We start from the raw sequence: 19,426 nt of genomic DNA, 5'->3' as shown, positions 1-19,426 counted from the left end.
ACATAGGTCTGGAGAGGTGACAGCAGTAATGGTGGTTTTCTTTGCAGTAAGATCTTTTACAATTTTGAAAACAGTTTTAGAGACATTAGTGCTATTATTAATTTCAGTGGCGTAATAAGCCGCCCTCGTTCTACAGACCTGGCGATGATAAGTTTTCTGCAATTGAGCATAGGCATGCTTGAGGTTGGCATCGTAATTTTTTCTCCATCCTCTTTCCGCCTTTTTACACTCCTTTTTCAGAGTGGCTAAGTCTGAGTTATACCAGGGGTTAGCCCCGTGGGCGCGGGCTTTAACCCACTTAGCAGGGACCAAGGAGTCCAAAGCTTGAATTATCCATTGGCAAAACTGATCGTATCCTAGGTCACTGTCGTCACTAAGAGGAGGAGGATTAATCTTTAAGAGCTCATAAAGCTCCTCCAGGCGGAGTTTTCTCCACGGACGCTTCTGGACTTGAGGGGTACGTGCCAATGCAGGGGCGGATTTACAAGGGACTGTCATGATCACCAGGTGGTGGTCAGTCCACACTATAGGGATAGGTGCATCGACGATCCCATTCTCAATGTTAGAGAAGATGGGATCAAGGAGGTGTCCTGCTCTATGGGTGGGGCCATTCACGAGTTGGTTAAGCTGGAGGGCGGAAAGATCCGCCAAGAAGGTGGAAATTTTAGGTTCAGTGTCCCGGTCGAAATGTAGGTTACGGTCACCTATGATCGTAAAATTGGAAGATTTAGTGATGTTAGTGCCCAGGTGATGTAGGAGCGAGTTGGTGAAAGGAGTATCCGCGCCAGGGGGTCTATAGATCAAGAGGCCAGTAGCGCAAAAATGAGGGTTGGCTTTAATGGAGAACCTAGCACTTTCGCTGCCCCTAATGTCGGCTTTGGTTAATTGACAGGCGAGGTGCGCTTTAGCTATAAGTGCAAGTCCGCCCCCTCTAGAATTTCTATTAACAGTATATGTAGTGAACCCAATAGGGGTGGCCAGGTTGATGACCGAGTCCATGTCATCATGGAGCCATGTCTCGGTCATGAACAAGGCGTCAAGGGAATAATCCGTTAAAAGGTCATGTATGTCAAGATGATGCTTCTGCATCGATCTGACATTGAGGTGACCCATCCTAAGGGTAGTATATGTGGATTGAGGGGGTTTTAAGTTTGGTTTAGTAGATATACATAACTTAGAAGGGTGGGGCAGTGGGTGCAAGATGTGAGCAGGGTTCCGCCTGGTACAGGTGCACGTCTGATGATGTAGATTCCATAACTCTTGCTTAGAGTAGCGCATCTTACCTTGCAGATTTGCAGCCCCAAATTAGCAGGGGGTCTGGCGCCTTGCGCGGCCTTAGCGCGGACGGGCGCAGGCGGGCTGGCTCTGGCCAGACTCCGGCGCTAGGGACGGCGCTCCCGCAAACGCGACCGCTAGCGCGGGAGACTTGTTGAGATTTGTTCAGCATGTAGCAGGAACTCATCGATGAATGCAAAACCCATTAAAAAAAGATGGCCTACCCCAAATAAAAACGTGTATGTATGTGGTATTTCTATAGTGTAAAGATATCTAAGAGGTACTGGGAGTGCCGTACAGCGTGAAAGAGAAGCATAAAATAAAGCATGATGGGAGAGGTTGCTGTTTTGAGGTATCACTTCCTGCACAAACACAGTTCTCCTTGTAATACAGGCATCCATGCACCATGGTGCAAGGGTGCCTGTGTTAGCACTATGAGAGAGCAGAGGTGTGCTATATTTTGGTAGATATGGCGCATTTCTGCTCTCTCCCTTTCACGCAATGCAGCACAGGAAGTTGCTTTGCTGCACTGCGTTACCTGAAAGGTTAGTAAATAGGCCCTTACTGTAGATCCTGAATATCTGAAGCACAGTTGAACAACATAACAGGCACATATGGCTCTACTGCTTGAGGCCATAGAATCAAGAGTCTCGAATGTAACATAGTTGTTAAATGAGAAAGTGCTCAGTTTCCATTATTCTTGGAAACATAATGAAAACATATTGTTTACATTGCTTCAAGTTTTCACCACCATACTTTGTTTGTTTCTTTATTCTCGTAAATTTTAAATGAAATGTTCAAGATATTGCTTACTGAAGTAGATTTGTCAGCAATGTTGCTTAGGATTTGAATGAAGGACATTAGTGAACTTGTCTTTAAATTCGCAATGACTTGTTAAAACTCATTCATGGTGTACTTAGAGCATTTCTGGGACCGATAACCAGCAGTTGTTTAGTTCTACTGTTAAGTGAAGCATTTGGACCCTTTAAGTTCTTGGAAAGACCTCCCCGACCGTAGAGCTGTGATGAGAATTGTTTACTAAGATTGCCATAGCTAGAAGGATGGAACATTTTTCCTATGTGTTGTGTACCCAGATCTGCATTGACCAATATTATCTAGTTATGTCATTAGGTGTAAATCGATTTGCTATGAAGTTTATCCTTAATAGATCTTTTTAGTTGTAAGGCTTTGAATTCAGGATACACCGAAATCAGTTTTAGGACATTATATCTATTAATAACATCATGTGGGTCTTTAGATGAGTACAGAGGACTATCGGACTGTCGACTCAATCATTGACCACGCGTGTATCGAAAGATGGAATAATGGGATCCACGTTTATGTGAAAGTTCAGATTAATCCTGATCTTATTACCAGTTTGATGAGGCTAACTGCTTAACCAAACAAATAGAGTAAATTACCAGAGCTGAAATGTGATTTGCTAATAATAGACCCAGCTGCGGTTACTTCCCTGACTCAATTTTTGTCAGCCTGTAACTGTTTTTACAAAAAGACAGTCAATGCCTCAGATCATTTTTTGTATCTAATTATTGGGCTACCTGGGCCCAGAACCAGATTGATCACAGATTTCAGGACAGTCACCATGGGCATCATCAATCGAATTGGGATGCAATATGCCGGGTTCATTGATGTTTGCTACTGTGAGAAGCTGGCCTGGTATATGATGTCCACTAATGTAAGTGGGCACCCTGCACCAGTCTAGACAACCCTTATGGCGATTTAAGAGGTCTTAGACAACCTTAGAAAGCTCTCTAAGTGGTAGATGTGGAGAGAAGCCTTCAGGCTTAGCCCAGAAGAAGTGTAAATCAGCTTGTTTTACCGGAATGGAATCTTATAGTATAGATTAAGTGAAAAAGAACAACACAAGGTATTCATAAAAATATGTATTTATTATATAATACTCTCTAACACTTTTAGATATCTCCTACCTGGTGAAACACACAATGCACACAATACTTTGCACAGAAATATAGTAAATAACACAGAGTACACAGTGGGCCCCCAGGAAGGAACCAAACCATAAACTAAGAAAGTGGTATCAGAACAACGGCTCAGGTCAAGACACTGTTGAGAGGATGTAGAAGTGCTGGGGACCCAAGGAACCACCCAAAGTGAGTGACTAGGAACCCATGGAGAGTGTGTGCAGTGTGGGAACACGACCATACGCTCCTTACAAATTAAAATGTAAGTCACAGTTGGAATTTTAAAGATTAAGGACCCTTCCCAGGGGACCCTGAAGAAACCCTGTGGAGGACAGAAGGTTGGAGAGCCACCCCATCCGTGGATACCCTAGTACCCACGTTACCTGCACCAGGGAAGCCGAGTGCATAGGTGTGAAGTGGTATTGGAAACCAATGTCAAACACAATGGAGGCCTTCAGGAAAGTGCCACTGCTGAAGAAGGAGAAAGTATCAGGAGAAATCTGAAGGTGGATTCCAGTTGAGAGGTACCTGCAAGCAGAGGGGACAGAGTCTATGTCCATTAGGAGTGACCAGGAGATCTGTAAGATGAATGCCCACCAATGTTGGGAGTTGCAGGCGAGTTGAAGAGGACCTTGACTCTGCAGCTGTGAGGACTAGGAAAAGCTGAGGAAGACCCTGAGCCATGCAAAAGCTATCCCACATTGGATGTCAAGTGCTAAGGGGTTGGTGTCCCAGCGGGAGCACCAAAAAACCTTGGCAAATGCAATCAATGCATAAGTTGAAGAAGGTGCCCAGACAGTAGAAGTGGAAGTGGTGTCTGATCTGAATCTTGTCCCACGACAAATCTAGGGATCTACACCCAGGTAAGCCCTTAAGTACCCTAAGGAAAGGGTTGGGACGATTCAGAGAACCCCTTCCAGGGGAGGGGCTGGAAAGGGGGAGGTTACTCCCATGTCCTTTGTCCAGTTTTGTGCCAGAGCGGTAGCCAACAGCCCCCTGAGCTGTTTTGAATTGGAATATGCATGGGGACACCACATGTGCCCTTCATGCAGACTGAGTGGCGCTGGCAAGTGCACCCAACAGGCTCCAATACACTAAATCCTGTCTGGGATGGGGTCAGGATAGTTATTGTTCTGCCTTTCCCGGCTTGAGCTTGGCTCAGCAGCAGGAGGGCAGAATTGTGACTGGTCGACAGCAACCATTTTGTGCCGTCCGGGACTAGAAGACTGCTACCGGGAGCACTGAGAGCCTAACGGAGGGCTCTTCCAGTGCTTGGAATCATACCTCCCACACCGTTTTCGGTGTGGGGGTATGATTCTAACATGTTTGATACCAAACTTGATAGGATTCTTTGAAGCCAGCTTCGAGATTGTCATCGCGTAATTACGCAGTGCCCCTCTATAGAGTATATGGCTGCTTCACTTACAACTGGGAAAAATTTACTCCGTAGGCTGTAGGTGTGTCCTTCTCATGCAGGGGCACCCTCACATTTAGAGCCAAGCACCCTGCCTTCAGGATTGATAAGGCCTGCTATCGGGGTAAGTTATAGGTTTTAAGTGCAGTGACCCTAGATATAGGAAAACTATATCTTTAGTAAGTGGTGCTAGCACTAGTTTACACAGGCTGCAATGGCAGGCCAGTAGTTCCATTTTGAATGGTCTACCATGTGTGGCATAATGCATGTTTCAGCCCAGGGGTACCTCTGGGATACCTATGGGATGGTTACCTTAATACCATATACAAGGGATGGATAAGGGTACCCCAGTATCCAATCTGGGATGTACCTAAGTACCCAACATAACAATTTAAGGGAGAAAGCAAATTGACTGGGGTTCTGATTAGCAGGATCCCAGTCAGACAAGTCAATAACAGTTTAGCACCAGGCAAAAAGTGGGGGTAACCATAAAAGCAGATCCTACTTTCGTACAGCTACTATTTCCCTTATTGGAATAATGTATCGTCGCAATTGGGAAACTAGTAATAATGATTTAAACATTATTTAAAATGTTTTATAATGTTGCTATCTTTGAAATATCATGAAGGGAAAATACCATTCAAATCAAGTCCTCTGACCTCCTGGTCAGAGACCTAGCTCTCTGGTCCCGCAGCTCCGCTGTAGTCTCACTGCCACTGCCCATTCACCTTGCTGCTAAGTAGTTGTTCGTGGCCCTCCTCTACCTGCAGGCTCCTACCTGCGCCTCATCCCTGGTGGTCCGGTGGGAGAGCCTTGCTCTTCTACTGGTCCACTGCTGTCTGTCTTCATGTTGTGCCCGTCTTCCATCGTTGTCTTGCCTATGTCTGCCTTTTTCTGTCCTTCTGTATTTCTGTTTTTTAATTTTATTTCATCCCCTTTCTTTATTTTCTGCCTCTGTTCCTTTGTGCCCTTCATACCCATGTTGTGCTGCTGCTGCCCTGCGGCCCCTCCCCCTGCTAGTTTTCCACTCCCCCCTCCCAGCTGCACTTTCCCTCCCCTTCCCCTATTTAATGGCAGCCGCTGGCGCACCCTAGGCGCGCCAAAGGCAAGCCCGTCTGTGCCCGTCTGTGACCAGCCCCAGGGACCCTGGATCTCCGACCACCCACTGATATGACTCAACTACCCACCCCGCACTCAATTGCGGAGGGACAGCAATTGCCAACTGTCGATGCTGAACACCACCCTCCGCCAGTATTACTGCTGACATTCTTTCACTATCCTCCGGACCCCTATGGCAGCCGTACACACACCCAACGCCAGTACCACCAAAGCCCTGAGGTGCATCCTCCTCAACGGGTGCTCCCTGCACAGACATGCCATAGAGATCTGGGACCTCCTCGACACCCTCTCACCAGACGTCGCCTTTTTCACAGAAATCTAGACCAATGCCTCCTCTGCCCTGACATTGCCACCGCCATCCCCGATGGATACAAGATCCAGAGGAAGGACTACACCACCCGTCCGGGAGGAGGGCCCACCATCGCACACAAGAGATCCCTCCAACTCTCCACCTCCAGCACGAGCGACTCCCCTTACACCACTGAAAACCTCCACTACCAGATCCAGAGCAGCCCCAGAAGAAAGCTGTGTGGCACCCTCGCCTACAGAACCCCCTGACCCTGAACCTTGTACATCACCACCATCTCTGACATCATCGCGCCCCACACCATCACCTCCATGGACTCCATACTCATCGGAGACCTGAACTTCCACATCGACATCCCCAGACAACCTCATCAACATTGGACTGAAACAGCTCATCACCATCCCCACCCACCAGGCAGGACACATCATAGATCCCATCTTCGCAGGAGGAAACAACATCCGCTTCAGCCACATCCCACAAGGTTTTGCTTGTGGGAGATTTTAATTATTGGTACAAAGACCCTCATGAAGGGCCGCATTCGGCTGAAATGACTGACCTTCTTATGAATTTAAATTTCACTCAACAGGTACCCACCAGAAAGGGCATATTTTGGATCAAGTCTGGACTAATGGTATGACCGAAATTTACATTAAGATTTCCGCCCATTGAGAAACCTAGCATGACCAAAGGTGGCCTTGCTAGGAAATGGATAACTGCGGATAAAGAGGATTTTTTTTGTACTCTATCTGATACTGCCCCGTCCTGTGGGACAAACATTGAGGATACAGAAGCAAATATCTCCAAGTGGCTATTGAACGCCAGCGATAAACATGCCCCTCTTAATAGTCTAAAATCAGTCCATCGCACCGATGCACTGAGATGGTTTTCTTCTGAACTTAAAAACCAGAAATTGTCGCTGCGCCAATTGGAGAGACAGTGGCGATCGAAGTACTGCCCGGATAAAAAACGTACTTATATTGCTGCTAGGAAAGAATAGAAGATAAGCATTCTCACAGCCAAAGCCAGTCACTTCTCCACACGTATCATTAACTCCAATAATAATTCCAAAGAAATATTTAATATAGTTAATGAAATTTCCAATCCAGAGAGAATTTTACTGAAGGCTTTACCATATCAGGCATTGTGTAATTCCCTCAATGATTATTTCATTGACAAAATCACTGCTATTAAGGCCAACATCCCCAAGTATTCACTCATTCCCAGTCCCTCTGCTTTGCTCAAAAATAATAATACGTTAAGTCACTTTCCTAGTATTGATACTGAAACCTTCCAAAAACTTCTAGTGAAGGTTAAATCAGGCGCCCCTTTTGACTGTTGCCCGCCCCACATACTCAAAGATTGTCTTACAGCCCTCCCTGGTCCTGTACTTACCTTTTTGAATGAATCTCTTTCATCGGGCCAAGTCCCTATGGCTTTCAAGAAAGCCATAGTGGTACCTCTACTAAAGAAACTAGGAGCTGACCCCACGCTTTTATCCAACTACCATCCGATCTCCCTGCTCCCGTTTTTTGCAAAGATATTGGAGGCCCATGTAGCTAATAGTCTCTATAATTTTCTGGAGTAATCCAAATACCTTGATCCTCACCAGGCAGGGTTTCGGCCGGCCCATTCTACAGAAACTGTTATTGTGGCAGTCTTAGATACTCTGCCGGACCATGCTGATAAGGGTTCCCCTCAGGCATTAGTACTCTTAGATCTATCTGCCGCTTTCGACACGGTCGACCATGCTATTTTGGTCGACCGTGTCGAACTTGCTGGCATTCAAGGTACTGCCGCTTGTTGGCTTATCTCTTTTCTGGACGATAGGTCCCAGGCGGTCCGCCATGGTCTCTTCCTGGCTCCCCCACTAAAAATCACATGTGGAGTTCCACAGGGCTCTGCACTTTCCCCTCACTTATTTAATATTTACATTTCCCCTCTGATCCAGTCCCCGAAGGAAAGAAATGTGACAGTCTTAATTTATGCGGATGACTTACAATTGGTCTTTAAGATAGATGGCTCTCACAGCTCTGTTGTGGATTTCCAGGCAACAATGTTATATATACACTAGTGGATGGACCATAATCACCTTAACTTAAACCCGGGAAAGACAGAGCTTGTTCTGACCGGAGACAGCCATAAGTTCTGGGGCCCACACTATTGGCCACCAGAGCTGGGTCCATCACCTTCCCCTTCCATCTCGGCTAAAACACTAAGAGTTTGCCTTAATAATGAACTCACACTGAATTCTCAGGTTGGCACAGTGATCTCGAAGTGTTTCTTCCAGCTGCGTTAGATGAGGAAGATACATCGCTTCTTCACCCACGATGCTTTAATCCAGATTATAATTGCCACCGTTCTGTCACACTTGGGTTATGCCAATTCTGTGTATTTGGGAATGCCACTCTATTTGTTCAAACGGCTGCAGCTGGTACAAAACCAGGCAGCACGGTTGTCTCTAAACATCCAAGATGGCAACCAGTCACGCCCGTGCTTACGAAATTACATTGGCTCCCTATTTTTCAGCGCTGTGCTTTTAAAACAGGCTGTCTTGTGTTCAAAGACTTGCATGGCAAAAGCCCTGCATTTATCAACAGCCTGATACTCAGACATGTTCCGATACAAAATCTCCGTTCTGCCCATCTCTCCCTGCTTACTATCCGAACCTTCAAGCGAGTACGTCAAGGGGCTGCAGATTTGCAGTCCTCGCTCCCAAACTTTGGAACTCTTTCCCTTTGGAATTTTGGTCTAGCACTGATATTCTGCAATTTAGGAATCTCCTCAAGACCTGGATGTTTCTGCAAGCGTACAACTAGTTTATCCTGGTAGCACATTAAATCTGTCAGCGCCATGAAGCCACCCGGTGTAAGTGCGCTCTATAAATACCCACTAACATTAACATTAACATCAAGCAGCCCCTCTGGACGGACCACCACTGCGTACACTTCTCTTTCAACAAGGCCACCACACACAAACCTACTCCTGGCCCACCGCGATGGAACTGGAGCAAGGTCACAGAGGAACACCTCAACTCAACCCTCAACCACGATCCCCCTCCCGCTTCAACTGACGCCAGCTCTGCAGCCAAAGAACCACACCGGTGGATCACCAACTGAGTAGACAAGCTCGCACACCTCAGGAACCCCGACAGACAGCGCCCCGTGAAAGCCACCTGGTTCACCACCGACCTCCAAGAAGCCAGACACACCTGCACACATCTAAAAAAACAATGGAGGAACAGAAAAAACACTGAGGACCAGACCACCTACCAGAACGCCATGACAGAATACCCCCAACTTATCAGATCCACCAAAAGGACCTTCATCCGGAACAAAATCCTCGCCAACTCCAGCAACTCAAAGGTACTAGTCAGCATCATCCAGCAATTCAGCAAACCCCCCAGCGAAGCCACGGATTTCTCACCCTCCCAGGACCTCTGCAACAAGCTAGGCTCCTACTTTCATCTGAAGATCAAGGCCCTCTATGACAACTTCAGTGAACAGTGAACAGACTCCAGATACAACTCCTTTCAACGCCAATGATACCCAGCCCACCTTCACTGCCTGGACCCTGGTCTCCATGGAAGATACTGCAACAACCATGAAGAGCACGCAATCAGGAGCCCCCATTGACCCAAGCCCGCTGCACGTCTTCCACAGAGCCACCATAGCACCCAAGCTCTGACGCCCTATCAATGCCACCTTCAATCCGGCATATTTCCCGATGACTGGAAATGCGCAGAATTCAAGCCCCTCCTCTGGAAACCCTCAGCAGACCCAACTTACCTGAAAAACTACCAACCCATCTCTATTCTCCCCTTTGTGACCAAAGTCACCGAGATCATCAACGCCTATCAGACTAACTTCGTCGAAGGGAATGGCACTCTCGTCCCCTCCCAATCCAGATTCCGCAGCAACCACAGCACTGAGACAGCCCTCCTCACCACCAGAGATAACATTCACATGCTCCTTGACCAAGGCCACATGCGGCCCTCATCCTATTAGACCTCTCCGCAGCCTTCAACACCATCTCCCACTGCACTCTCACAGCCAGACTCCACAACGCCAGTATACAGGTAACCGCCCTCAACTGGCTCCGCTCTTTCCTCACCGGCAGAACCCAAAGAACGAGACTCCCTCCCTTCCTCTCTGCACCCACAGAGATCAACTCCGGAGTACCCCCACGGATCATCGCTCAGTCCCACGCTCTTCATCATCTACATGGTCCCCCTCGCCACCATCGTCAGAAAACATGCGCTCAGCATTGTATTCTACGCCGATGACAACCAGCTCATCCTCTCCCCCATGAAGGAACCTGACACCACCAGACTCAGCTTCCAGGAAGGAATGAAGGACATTGCATCCTGGATGAGCCGCAGCTGTCTGAAGTTAACTCAGAGAATACTGAAGTCTCTGTCCTCGGACACACACCTCAGTTTGTGACAACACCTGGTGGCCCACTGCCCTCGGCAACGCCCCTACCCCAAATGACCACTGCCAGAACCTCTGCCTCATACTCGACTCCTCCCTCACTTTGACCCGCCAGATAAATGCCGTTACCTACACCTGCTTGAACACCCTGCGCATTGTTTGCAAGACCTTCAAATGGATCCCTTTGAATCCAGAAGGACCATCACCCATGCCCTCATAACAAGCAGACTGGTCTACGGAAACACCCTCTATGCTGGTATTATTAAAAACCATGCTGCACAAACTCCAGACCCTTCAGAACACTATTGCCAGAATCGTCCTCGGCATCCCACAACATGATCACATCACCCAACACCTGCAAGACCTTCACAGGCTCCCCTTCGAGAAAAGAGTAACCTTCAAGCCACTCACCCACACCTACAAATCCCTCCACAACTCCAGACCCAATTACCTCAATGAAAGAGTCCCTTCCAGGTGCCCAAGAGAAACATATGCTCCGCCGACCTCACCTTAGCAGAAACTCCATGCATCCACAGAACCAGAGCAGGTGGGAGAGCCTTCTAGGTCGCGGCAAAGGCCTGGATCGAGCTCCCGCTCAATATCAAACGCTCCTCCACGCTACACACCGTCAGGAAGAGCCTCAAGACCTGCTCTTAGGCTGACTCAGAGCTGCATCCCCTCACCCCTCCCCCCACCAGTGCCTTGAGACCCTCAGGGGTGAGTAGCGTGCTTTGCAATTCCCTGATTGATTGATAATCAACAGTTCTAATAATACCACAGCAAACATCTCAACGCGTCAAGTGTTTTTTCTGTAATATTATAGGTGCATTACACAATCTTAACTCTCTTTACCCTTCAAGGTCCAGTTTGAAATAAACTGTGGATATTCATGCCTGGATGATGTGTAATGGACCTAGTGATTTTAGGGCCACTTGAAATATAGCTGTTTGTCTCTTGTTTTCTAGTTTAGAGCAATGTCTTGATTGTCAGTAGGGTGACTAGTGTTTCTATACATTTAAAAAAAATCATTGTTACAAACTGAGAAATTTGAAAAAACACGTTTTGTACTCTGCAATATGGCTTCTAATTTCATTCTTGCTCTTCTGGTTCCTTTTCCCTCTGCCACATCTCTAGCACTTGGAAGTGGTTTCTGCAGATTAAATGTTACATACATAAAATAACAAACCAATACCTTGATGTAAATTAAATGAACATAACTTTCCCTCCAAGTCCATTTTTCAAAGTTTGACAAAGACACAAGAAGTTGACACATATATCAATAACACCTAAAAAACACAATTTAACAAGGCAGGACTTTCTCTGTCATTCAGTACTTCTGACATGTCCACTGCATACTTTATAATGCAAGGAAAAAGTCGTGCATTTCAGTAATAGAAGACTGTCCAACGGTGGTCGCACTTCTCTTTTTGGCATCTGTTGCTAAGGGAACTACCTTTTCTGTAAATGCACAAAAACCTGTACAAGTTCCTTCTAAATGCCACAAAGGAACAAGATTATACCATTTGTTAATTAAGACATCAAACTCTTATTTAGAGAGGCGAAGTAGATGTGGCTCTAGGGAAATGTGAGACACAAGTTGATTCAGAACTGATGCTGTCTCAAATATGATTTGCATGCTCTTATGCTGTAATGATTGTCATTTTAAAACTAGCTTTTTGCCTTCGAGCTACCGAGGTAAAGACTTGAGGGAAAACTACTGCCGTAACCCACGAGGAGAAGAAGGAGGACCGTGGTGTTTCACCAAAAGCCCCGAAGTGCGGCATGAATCCTGTGACATCCCACTCTGTGCAGAAGGTATTTTTAAGTGATTTATAAAGAAAGTAAAATCAGACGAAGCAGCATGATTAGTCGCTCAGTCATAGCACGTGTCATAACCTGAAACATAACTTCAGTCACTTTCTGTTGTATACCATTTTATCAAACGCTATTTGACATTTTGCATCATTCTATTTTTACTGAATACTTGTTTGAATGTCTTTTATTGCAATAAGCATGCACACTATTTTACAATACAAGAATGGTAAATTTAAATAGTATGTGTTGTTTATGGCAATTGGCTTACAAGAGGAAAGAAAAGACAGTGAGAAGTCCCATAGAGGAGTGGACCCAAACGTTTAAACCCCATGAGCCACTTTTTAGAGCAACACACGTTCGCAACCCACCTACCTTTAATGGACATAAGGCGGGCGATATTGGAATGTACTGAAATCAACAGGAGGTTGCACAATGTAATTTAGAGCACGTTCCATTGAAATGGCTCCCAAATTTGCACAGGCATACTGTTTTACTGATAAAACATTGTAACCTACAAATGATAGTGTATGGAAATCAGGTTTATGTGCACATGTATCATTTGTGCATCACTAAGTTAAGTGTCTCGATTGTTTTGATCCCATTAAAATCTCCAACACCCTTCAGACTTACAGAAATGTGCTTCATTTTTGCTGAATGCATCAAGTTCATTTACAGATATGTACATTTTGTTGTGTGTTGCAAAAAAAACAACATCCTACATCCTTTCCTTCAACCTCCCTGTATTCCAGCAAGATTGTCTGATAATTCACTTTAAACCTCCTGCCACTTTGCAGTCAGAGAAAGATAAGTGAACAGAAATCCCAATGTTAAAAGAATAAAGCAGCCTGACATTTGCCCTCGGACTTTGAAGCACAAGCAAATGTGCCAAAATAGGAAAATAAATCTAAAGGCATCTTTATTTACTGCTTGGACTTTCTCAACCCACCAATAATCAGCTTGGGACCAACCAGTGTGTCACAACCCACAGTTTTGGAAACGCTGCTATAGGTTATGCTACCATTACATCAAAGCATTTTGCAGAAAGCTAGATTTTGATCCAGAAAGCATGCTTTTTGTGATTTGGTGTAAATCAGTTCACCTGAGGCTCCACAGATCTAAAGATAAGATCTAATTGGCTGGCCCTACATCAACAAAGATGTTGCAGCAGTCATTTTAGGACTCATGGACTCAGGTCCAGGTTAGGCCGGGGTTTGCCCCACCGTGATTTTATTTTATGGCAGATCTGGGTCTCCACTGATAATAAAATTATGAGCTCCATATCTTTTGCAAAATAAGTCAGGGTGATAACGCAATTTATTTGTTTTAGAGGCACTTTGCTCTCGGGCATGTGCAAAGAAAAGAAGCCGGCATTGTGGGTGCCCTGGGTGGGCATCAGGGTATTCAGTGGAACAAAATAGCCAGTACCTGTCATCACTAATGAAGGGTGATGGATGTGGAGCTGGCAGAGGCAACAGGGCCTTTGACCCTCCACAGCTCTAAACTTATTATAAACTTTGTGTGAATAATAAACGAATGTCGGGAGCCATTTATTTTTCATTCACTGCTCGTGCAGGGGTAATGCCCAATGAGAGCTTTTATATTGTATTTCTCTTTGCTGTTCAAAACATGTCTGTCTTGAATGGGCAGGGGCACCACCAACCATTGTTCTTAATATTGTGGTGGGCTGCAGGCTTTGCCACCGCCTGCCAGCAACATTAAACATGGATAAATAGCTGTATGTTTCCTGGATCATTGAATCTATAACCCCAGAATAGCTTCCCATATTTTTATAAGTCACTCTGAACTGGAGCTGTATGTTCTTCAGATGGAGAGCAGGGAGACCCTCAGGTGCCTCTGCACTCCGCTTTGTGGCCTGAAAAATAAAAAAAAGACTCAAAGACAAGTTAAATACTTTTTTGGGTTTAGGGATGGGTAGTGTTTAGGGGTAGTAAAGGGTTTTTAGCACTCAGGGATGAGAACTTTTTAGGGGTAGTAAAAAGTTTTAGGATTAAGAGATTGGTAATGTTTAAGGGTAGTAAAATATTTTTATGTTCAAGGACTTTTTAGTGTTCGGGGATGGGTAGTAGTTATAGGTAGAAAAGATTTATAAGGGTCCTGGGGAGGGTAGATGTTAATAGCTACTAACGTTTTCCAGGGTTCCTGAATGTGGTAGTAAGAAGTATTTATGGTTTACCGATGCACAGAGTTTAAGGGCACTAAGGAGCTTTACGAATGTACAGATCAATAGTGTTTAGCAGTAGTTTTTAGTTTTTAAAGTTGAGGGACAGATAACATGAAACTAATTTATAAAGAATTAATTGAAAAATTAAATAAAGTAGTAAGTATTGATACCGTTTAGACAATTAAATATGTCTAAATACAATGTAAATTAATTCGAACATTTATTATTGTGCTACATTAAAATATATATATATATATATATTTTTTTTTTTTTCCAAACAACAGCGCGGCCCTTCCGGGATCCTCTCTCCCCAGCCAGGTGGCGTCTCAAAGTTCGGCGGACCACGCCGACCGAAAACAGTTATATTCCACAGTTCTGCTTACAAGCAAGGAGACGCACTCAGGAATACTCAGCATAAGTTTATTTGCCCAGTTGACACGCTACGCGTTTCGACAATGAATCTTGTCTTGATCACATATATATATATATATATATATATATATATATATATATATTACCTACTGGCAGTCGCCAGTAGGTAGTTATAGTTAGGATTGATTTCCATAGGGAAATCACAACATTCTATTTGGAATAACTTCTCAGAAAATTTGGGGGGGATTCGTCAAGTGGGGGCCGAGATAAAAGGGGGTCCCAAAACGTGTTTTCCCCATGTTAATTTCCATAGGGCGGTCGGTCGCACTTTTAGCTCGAACGGCTGAATGGATTTTCACCAAACTTGGCAAAATTGTAGGGACTGGTAGCCCGATGTGTCTTTGCTATGTCTCAAGATATGTGCTCCAGAGGATTTTGAGTAATTTAGGTTAAAAAAAATGTATATATCTATAGCCGCGCCCCGGTACGCGCACCGGGGAGCGCTCCGGGCGCGCCACGCGACTTGCGCACGGGAATCTGATTGGCTCTCGGGTGTCTGTAAACATTCGAAACAGTCCGGAGCGGCCGCCATCTTGTGTCTCGGTAGGACCGAGACACAAGAGGTGGCTAAAAACAAAAGGGGGAAATGACCAAAAGGGGGCAGGGTACACCCCCCCTGACCCCCTAGGTTTGATGTGGGGGCCATAAAAGTGTCCAGCGGGACAAAAAAAAATGTAATTTTTTTTCGATTTTCACGGGGGGAGTGTCCGGTACGCGCACCGGGGAGTGTACCGGGGAGCGTACCATGGAGAAAAAAGAATGACAGAGTTTTTAAAAAATGTAGCAATTTTTTATAATTGGAGGTAGTTCTGAAAAGAACTATTTTTTTTACTTTTTTTCTTTTTTTTTTTTATACTTTTTTAAAACGATTTTATATTTTTGGGGGATTTTTTTCAGGGGAAAAACAAAAACAGGGATTTCAAAACTGCTCAACAGGAGCAAAAAATTGTGAAAAATTAGGGACGGGGAGGGCAGCGGTGTTCCTGTCTCTTTATAGCAATGAGTTCAACGCTCTGCTCCCCATAACAGAGCAGTTCATCACAGTCCACTCATAGAAATTTTATGCCTGCAAACACCGGCTGCACGTTAGGGACCATTCTTCCACGTGGTGTTCCTGAAGGTGTTGCTCCACCAGTGGAGGTGCTGCTGCCATCTCTTGGTAAATTCCGTGCCAGGTCCCTCATACTCTCCCTGGCATAGTTTTTTGGGTGTCTTCTCTGGACATGCCTAATTAAATTGGCATTTCCAAAGCTATATTTTTTTTTAGGATTGCCTCTGGATAAAATACTGCCACATATCTTGCAGGTTACCTTAGCAGCATTAACCTTTTTTTTTCCTTCAGGGATGTCAAAAAATTTCCAAATGAAGTGGTCCTTTTGTTTTGTGGTGAGGAGGGTCCTCAGGCAAAAACCCATCAGAATCACTGCTGATGACTCCCTTGCAGCCATTGCTGTAGATCAGGAAACTTTGAGAAGCAGATAATGCAAAGAACACCTCTTGCTCTCTCCAAGTACAAAGCAATAGTGAGAGAAATGGGTGGGTTTCTCAATATTTGGAAAAAAATGTTCTGAACCAATGAAAGTGTTATTTTAAAGTCACATGGCTTCACGCGCTTACGCTACGCGCCCTGGGGCGCGTCCCGGGGCGCGTAGCGTAAGCACGTCGGGGCGCTTACGTTGCGCGATCGTATGCGATTGCGTGCTTCCGTGCTTCCGGGTGCGCTTACGCAGTGCGTCATATGACGCATCACGTGGCTACGCGATACGTCACGATGTTGTTTTCGTTCGCGGGAATAGCGCTAACGGGACGCTCACCAGCGCGCCGTAACATTGCGCTTACCCGTGCGTTCACCGGTACGCGCCCTGGGAGCGCTCCGGGCAAAAAATATAAAAAAAAAAAAATTTTAAAGTAAAAAATAAAAAATTACATATTTATACAATATAAAATTCATTATAAAAAATATTATTTCATACCTATAGAGATTTGCTATTAAAAAACCGATGAAATTCACTGAAAAAACCATAGGTTTCACACCAGTTATAGTTAAGAATTAGCATTTACAAAACCTATTAAATTCACTGAAAAAACCATAGGTTTTACACCAGTTATAGTTAGCTGGGAATTTTACTCGCATAAAACCATTGAAATTCCCACGTTATAGTTAGTTGGACTCACTATAACTTGCGCGTGCAATGCACTGCTGATGACGTCACATATTACATCACTCATGACATGGTCAGTGACATCACTCATGACATCACTGATGACACCATCCTTGTGACAGAGTGACAGACCTCCTTTCACTGTAATGTAACCCTTGAAACACATATTCAAAAATAGAAACTAAAATTTTCAAAAAAATGGAGATACCATACCAGTTACAACAACCAATTCAGTAATTCCACCATCTATATACACATCCAGTCATTCACCAACAGTTCTATGTAGTCAGTCATACATATACTCACTCATCATATGTAGTGATACACCTATACATCCTGTTACACACCGACAGTCATCCAAAAGATACTGTCACACATACTCACACATGCAAATAAACTATTAAACATCCATTTATTTGCATATACAGTTATACACACACTACCACTTTACTTTTAAGGAAACTTACACATACTTACTCTCTTAAACAATCACTTATAGAAACACATACTAATTTAAAAAGGAACTCTTACAATCCCTCACTCTCACATATACTCACTTATATACATCAATATTCACATATACTACATTAAAACATATGTAGTTACTGATAGAGACACTAGTGAGACAGTCATTCACTCACTAACATACACATATACACACTCATCCACCCATACAGTCCTGCACATGTGCTGTATTGAAAACACATACAAACAGAGAGTCAGTCATTCATGCATCTATGTGCTAAGTAATACTCCCACCAAACCATACAAACACTTATACTGATACTAAGAAAAACATCTAATAACCCATATACCTACACATGTAGCTACACACAAACCCATGCAGCCACTTATACACAAAGTGTTACATTAATACATATATTTAAATATTTAAACATTACTCACTAATATTTATTTTTCAGAAAGACACACATTCACTGGATGGTGTCATCAGTGATGTCATGAGTGATGTCACTGACCATGTCATGAGTGATGTAATATGTGACGTCATCAGCAGTGCATTGCACGCGCAAGTTATAGTGATTCCAACTAACTATAACGTGGGAATTTCAATGGTTTTATGCGAGTAAAATTCCCATGCTAACTATAACTGGTGTAAAACCTATGTTTTTTTCAGTGAATTTAATAGGTTTTTTAAATGCTAATTCCTAACTATAACTGGTGTGAAACCTATGGTTTTTTCAGTGAATATAAATATATTTGCATATTGATGCAATGTAACCTGAAGTACTAATCTGCAATGTAACAACGATACTCACCCCATTGACATTTATTGTTGACCCACAAACGTTTTTTGGTGAGTACTTTAAATATTGACTAATATTTTCCACAGTACACCTGATTACAGTTTAGGCCAGGTGTCTCCAGTGAGTAGCTTGAGCACTACCAATAGCTCACTAGCTACCTGTAAGAAGCTCTCCTGTGAGCCTATTAAATTTGAAGCTTTATATATATCTACATTGAAAAGTGTGTATTTAAGATGGAAGGTTGTATATTTTCAGAAATCATAATCTGATAATGAAGAAAATTAGCTGAATTTTCAAAATAAATTTAGAGCTATTATTTGAATGACAAATCGTTCGATGTTGGGGAGACAAAACTAATGTTATAACCTTTTTTCATACATTACTGGTGGCAACCATGCCTGATGCGCTGAGGTAATCACGTATGGTTATCATGCATCATTCTGGCCAATAATGTAATCTAGTCTGATGTGGTCACTGTTACATTTATAACATTAGTAGCTCCGGATGATTTTCATTGAACATAAGTAGCTATTATTGCAAAAAAGGTTAGCGGACCATGGTCTAGGCACTTCAGACAGCTCACACATCAAAGATATATTAAAATATATAATTCAAGATAGGTAGTGGTTCAAAGGGGGTTATGCGTGTGAACCCTCTGGAAGAGGAGAGCACTGAGTCATGGCTTTGAGGTGTAACAAAAAAAACATTCTAGAAGTGGAAGTATTAGTGAAATTAACTATGACCTGGAGTGTTATTGTTGCCAGCGGTGGTAAATCTGACACTAGTCATGACTTAGAGAGATAGGGAAGTTATGTACCACCAGTGGCTATCAGCCATGTTAGTCACACCTCACGTGGTCAGATAAACTCCTCACTACTTGAATCTGATGGGATCTCACACATTTGGTGCTTAGGTTCTAGCCTTGGTGTCAATGGAATCGAACTAACTTTCTCCAAGAGGGGATTCACCCCCAAGTTCTCAAGATGAGCCATACGACAGGTTCTCACTTAATTGGGGACTGATCATAGAGGAAATTCAAGTGTGCCTTCTAAAGGAGAGGCTAACTATGAGCCACAACC

General features: G+C 44.1%; 1 protein-coding gene across 1 annotated transcript in view; it reads left to right on the top strand.

Moving 5' to 3' along the window:
• The window catches only part of HGF (hepatocyte growth factor), a 564,049-nt gene that overhangs the window by 207,458 nt on the left and 337,165 nt on the right, over positions 1 to 19,426 (top strand). The window contains exon 5 of the mRNA XM_078674176.1: positions 12,161 to 12,303. Coding sequence (XP_078530302.1) covers positions 12,161 to 12,303 — 143 coding nt within the window. The remainder of the gene's footprint in view (positions 1 to 12,160; positions 12,304 to 19,426) is intronic.

Source organism: Lissotriton helveticus, chromosome 1_1 (genome assembly GCF_964261635.1).
Source record: "Lissotriton helveticus chromosome 1_1, aLisHel1.1, whole genome shotgun sequence".
NCBI lineage: Eukaryota > Metazoa > Chordata > Amphibia > Caudata > Salamandridae > Lissotriton > Lissotriton helveticus.
This window is presented reverse-complemented; position numbering and strand designations above follow the sequence as displayed.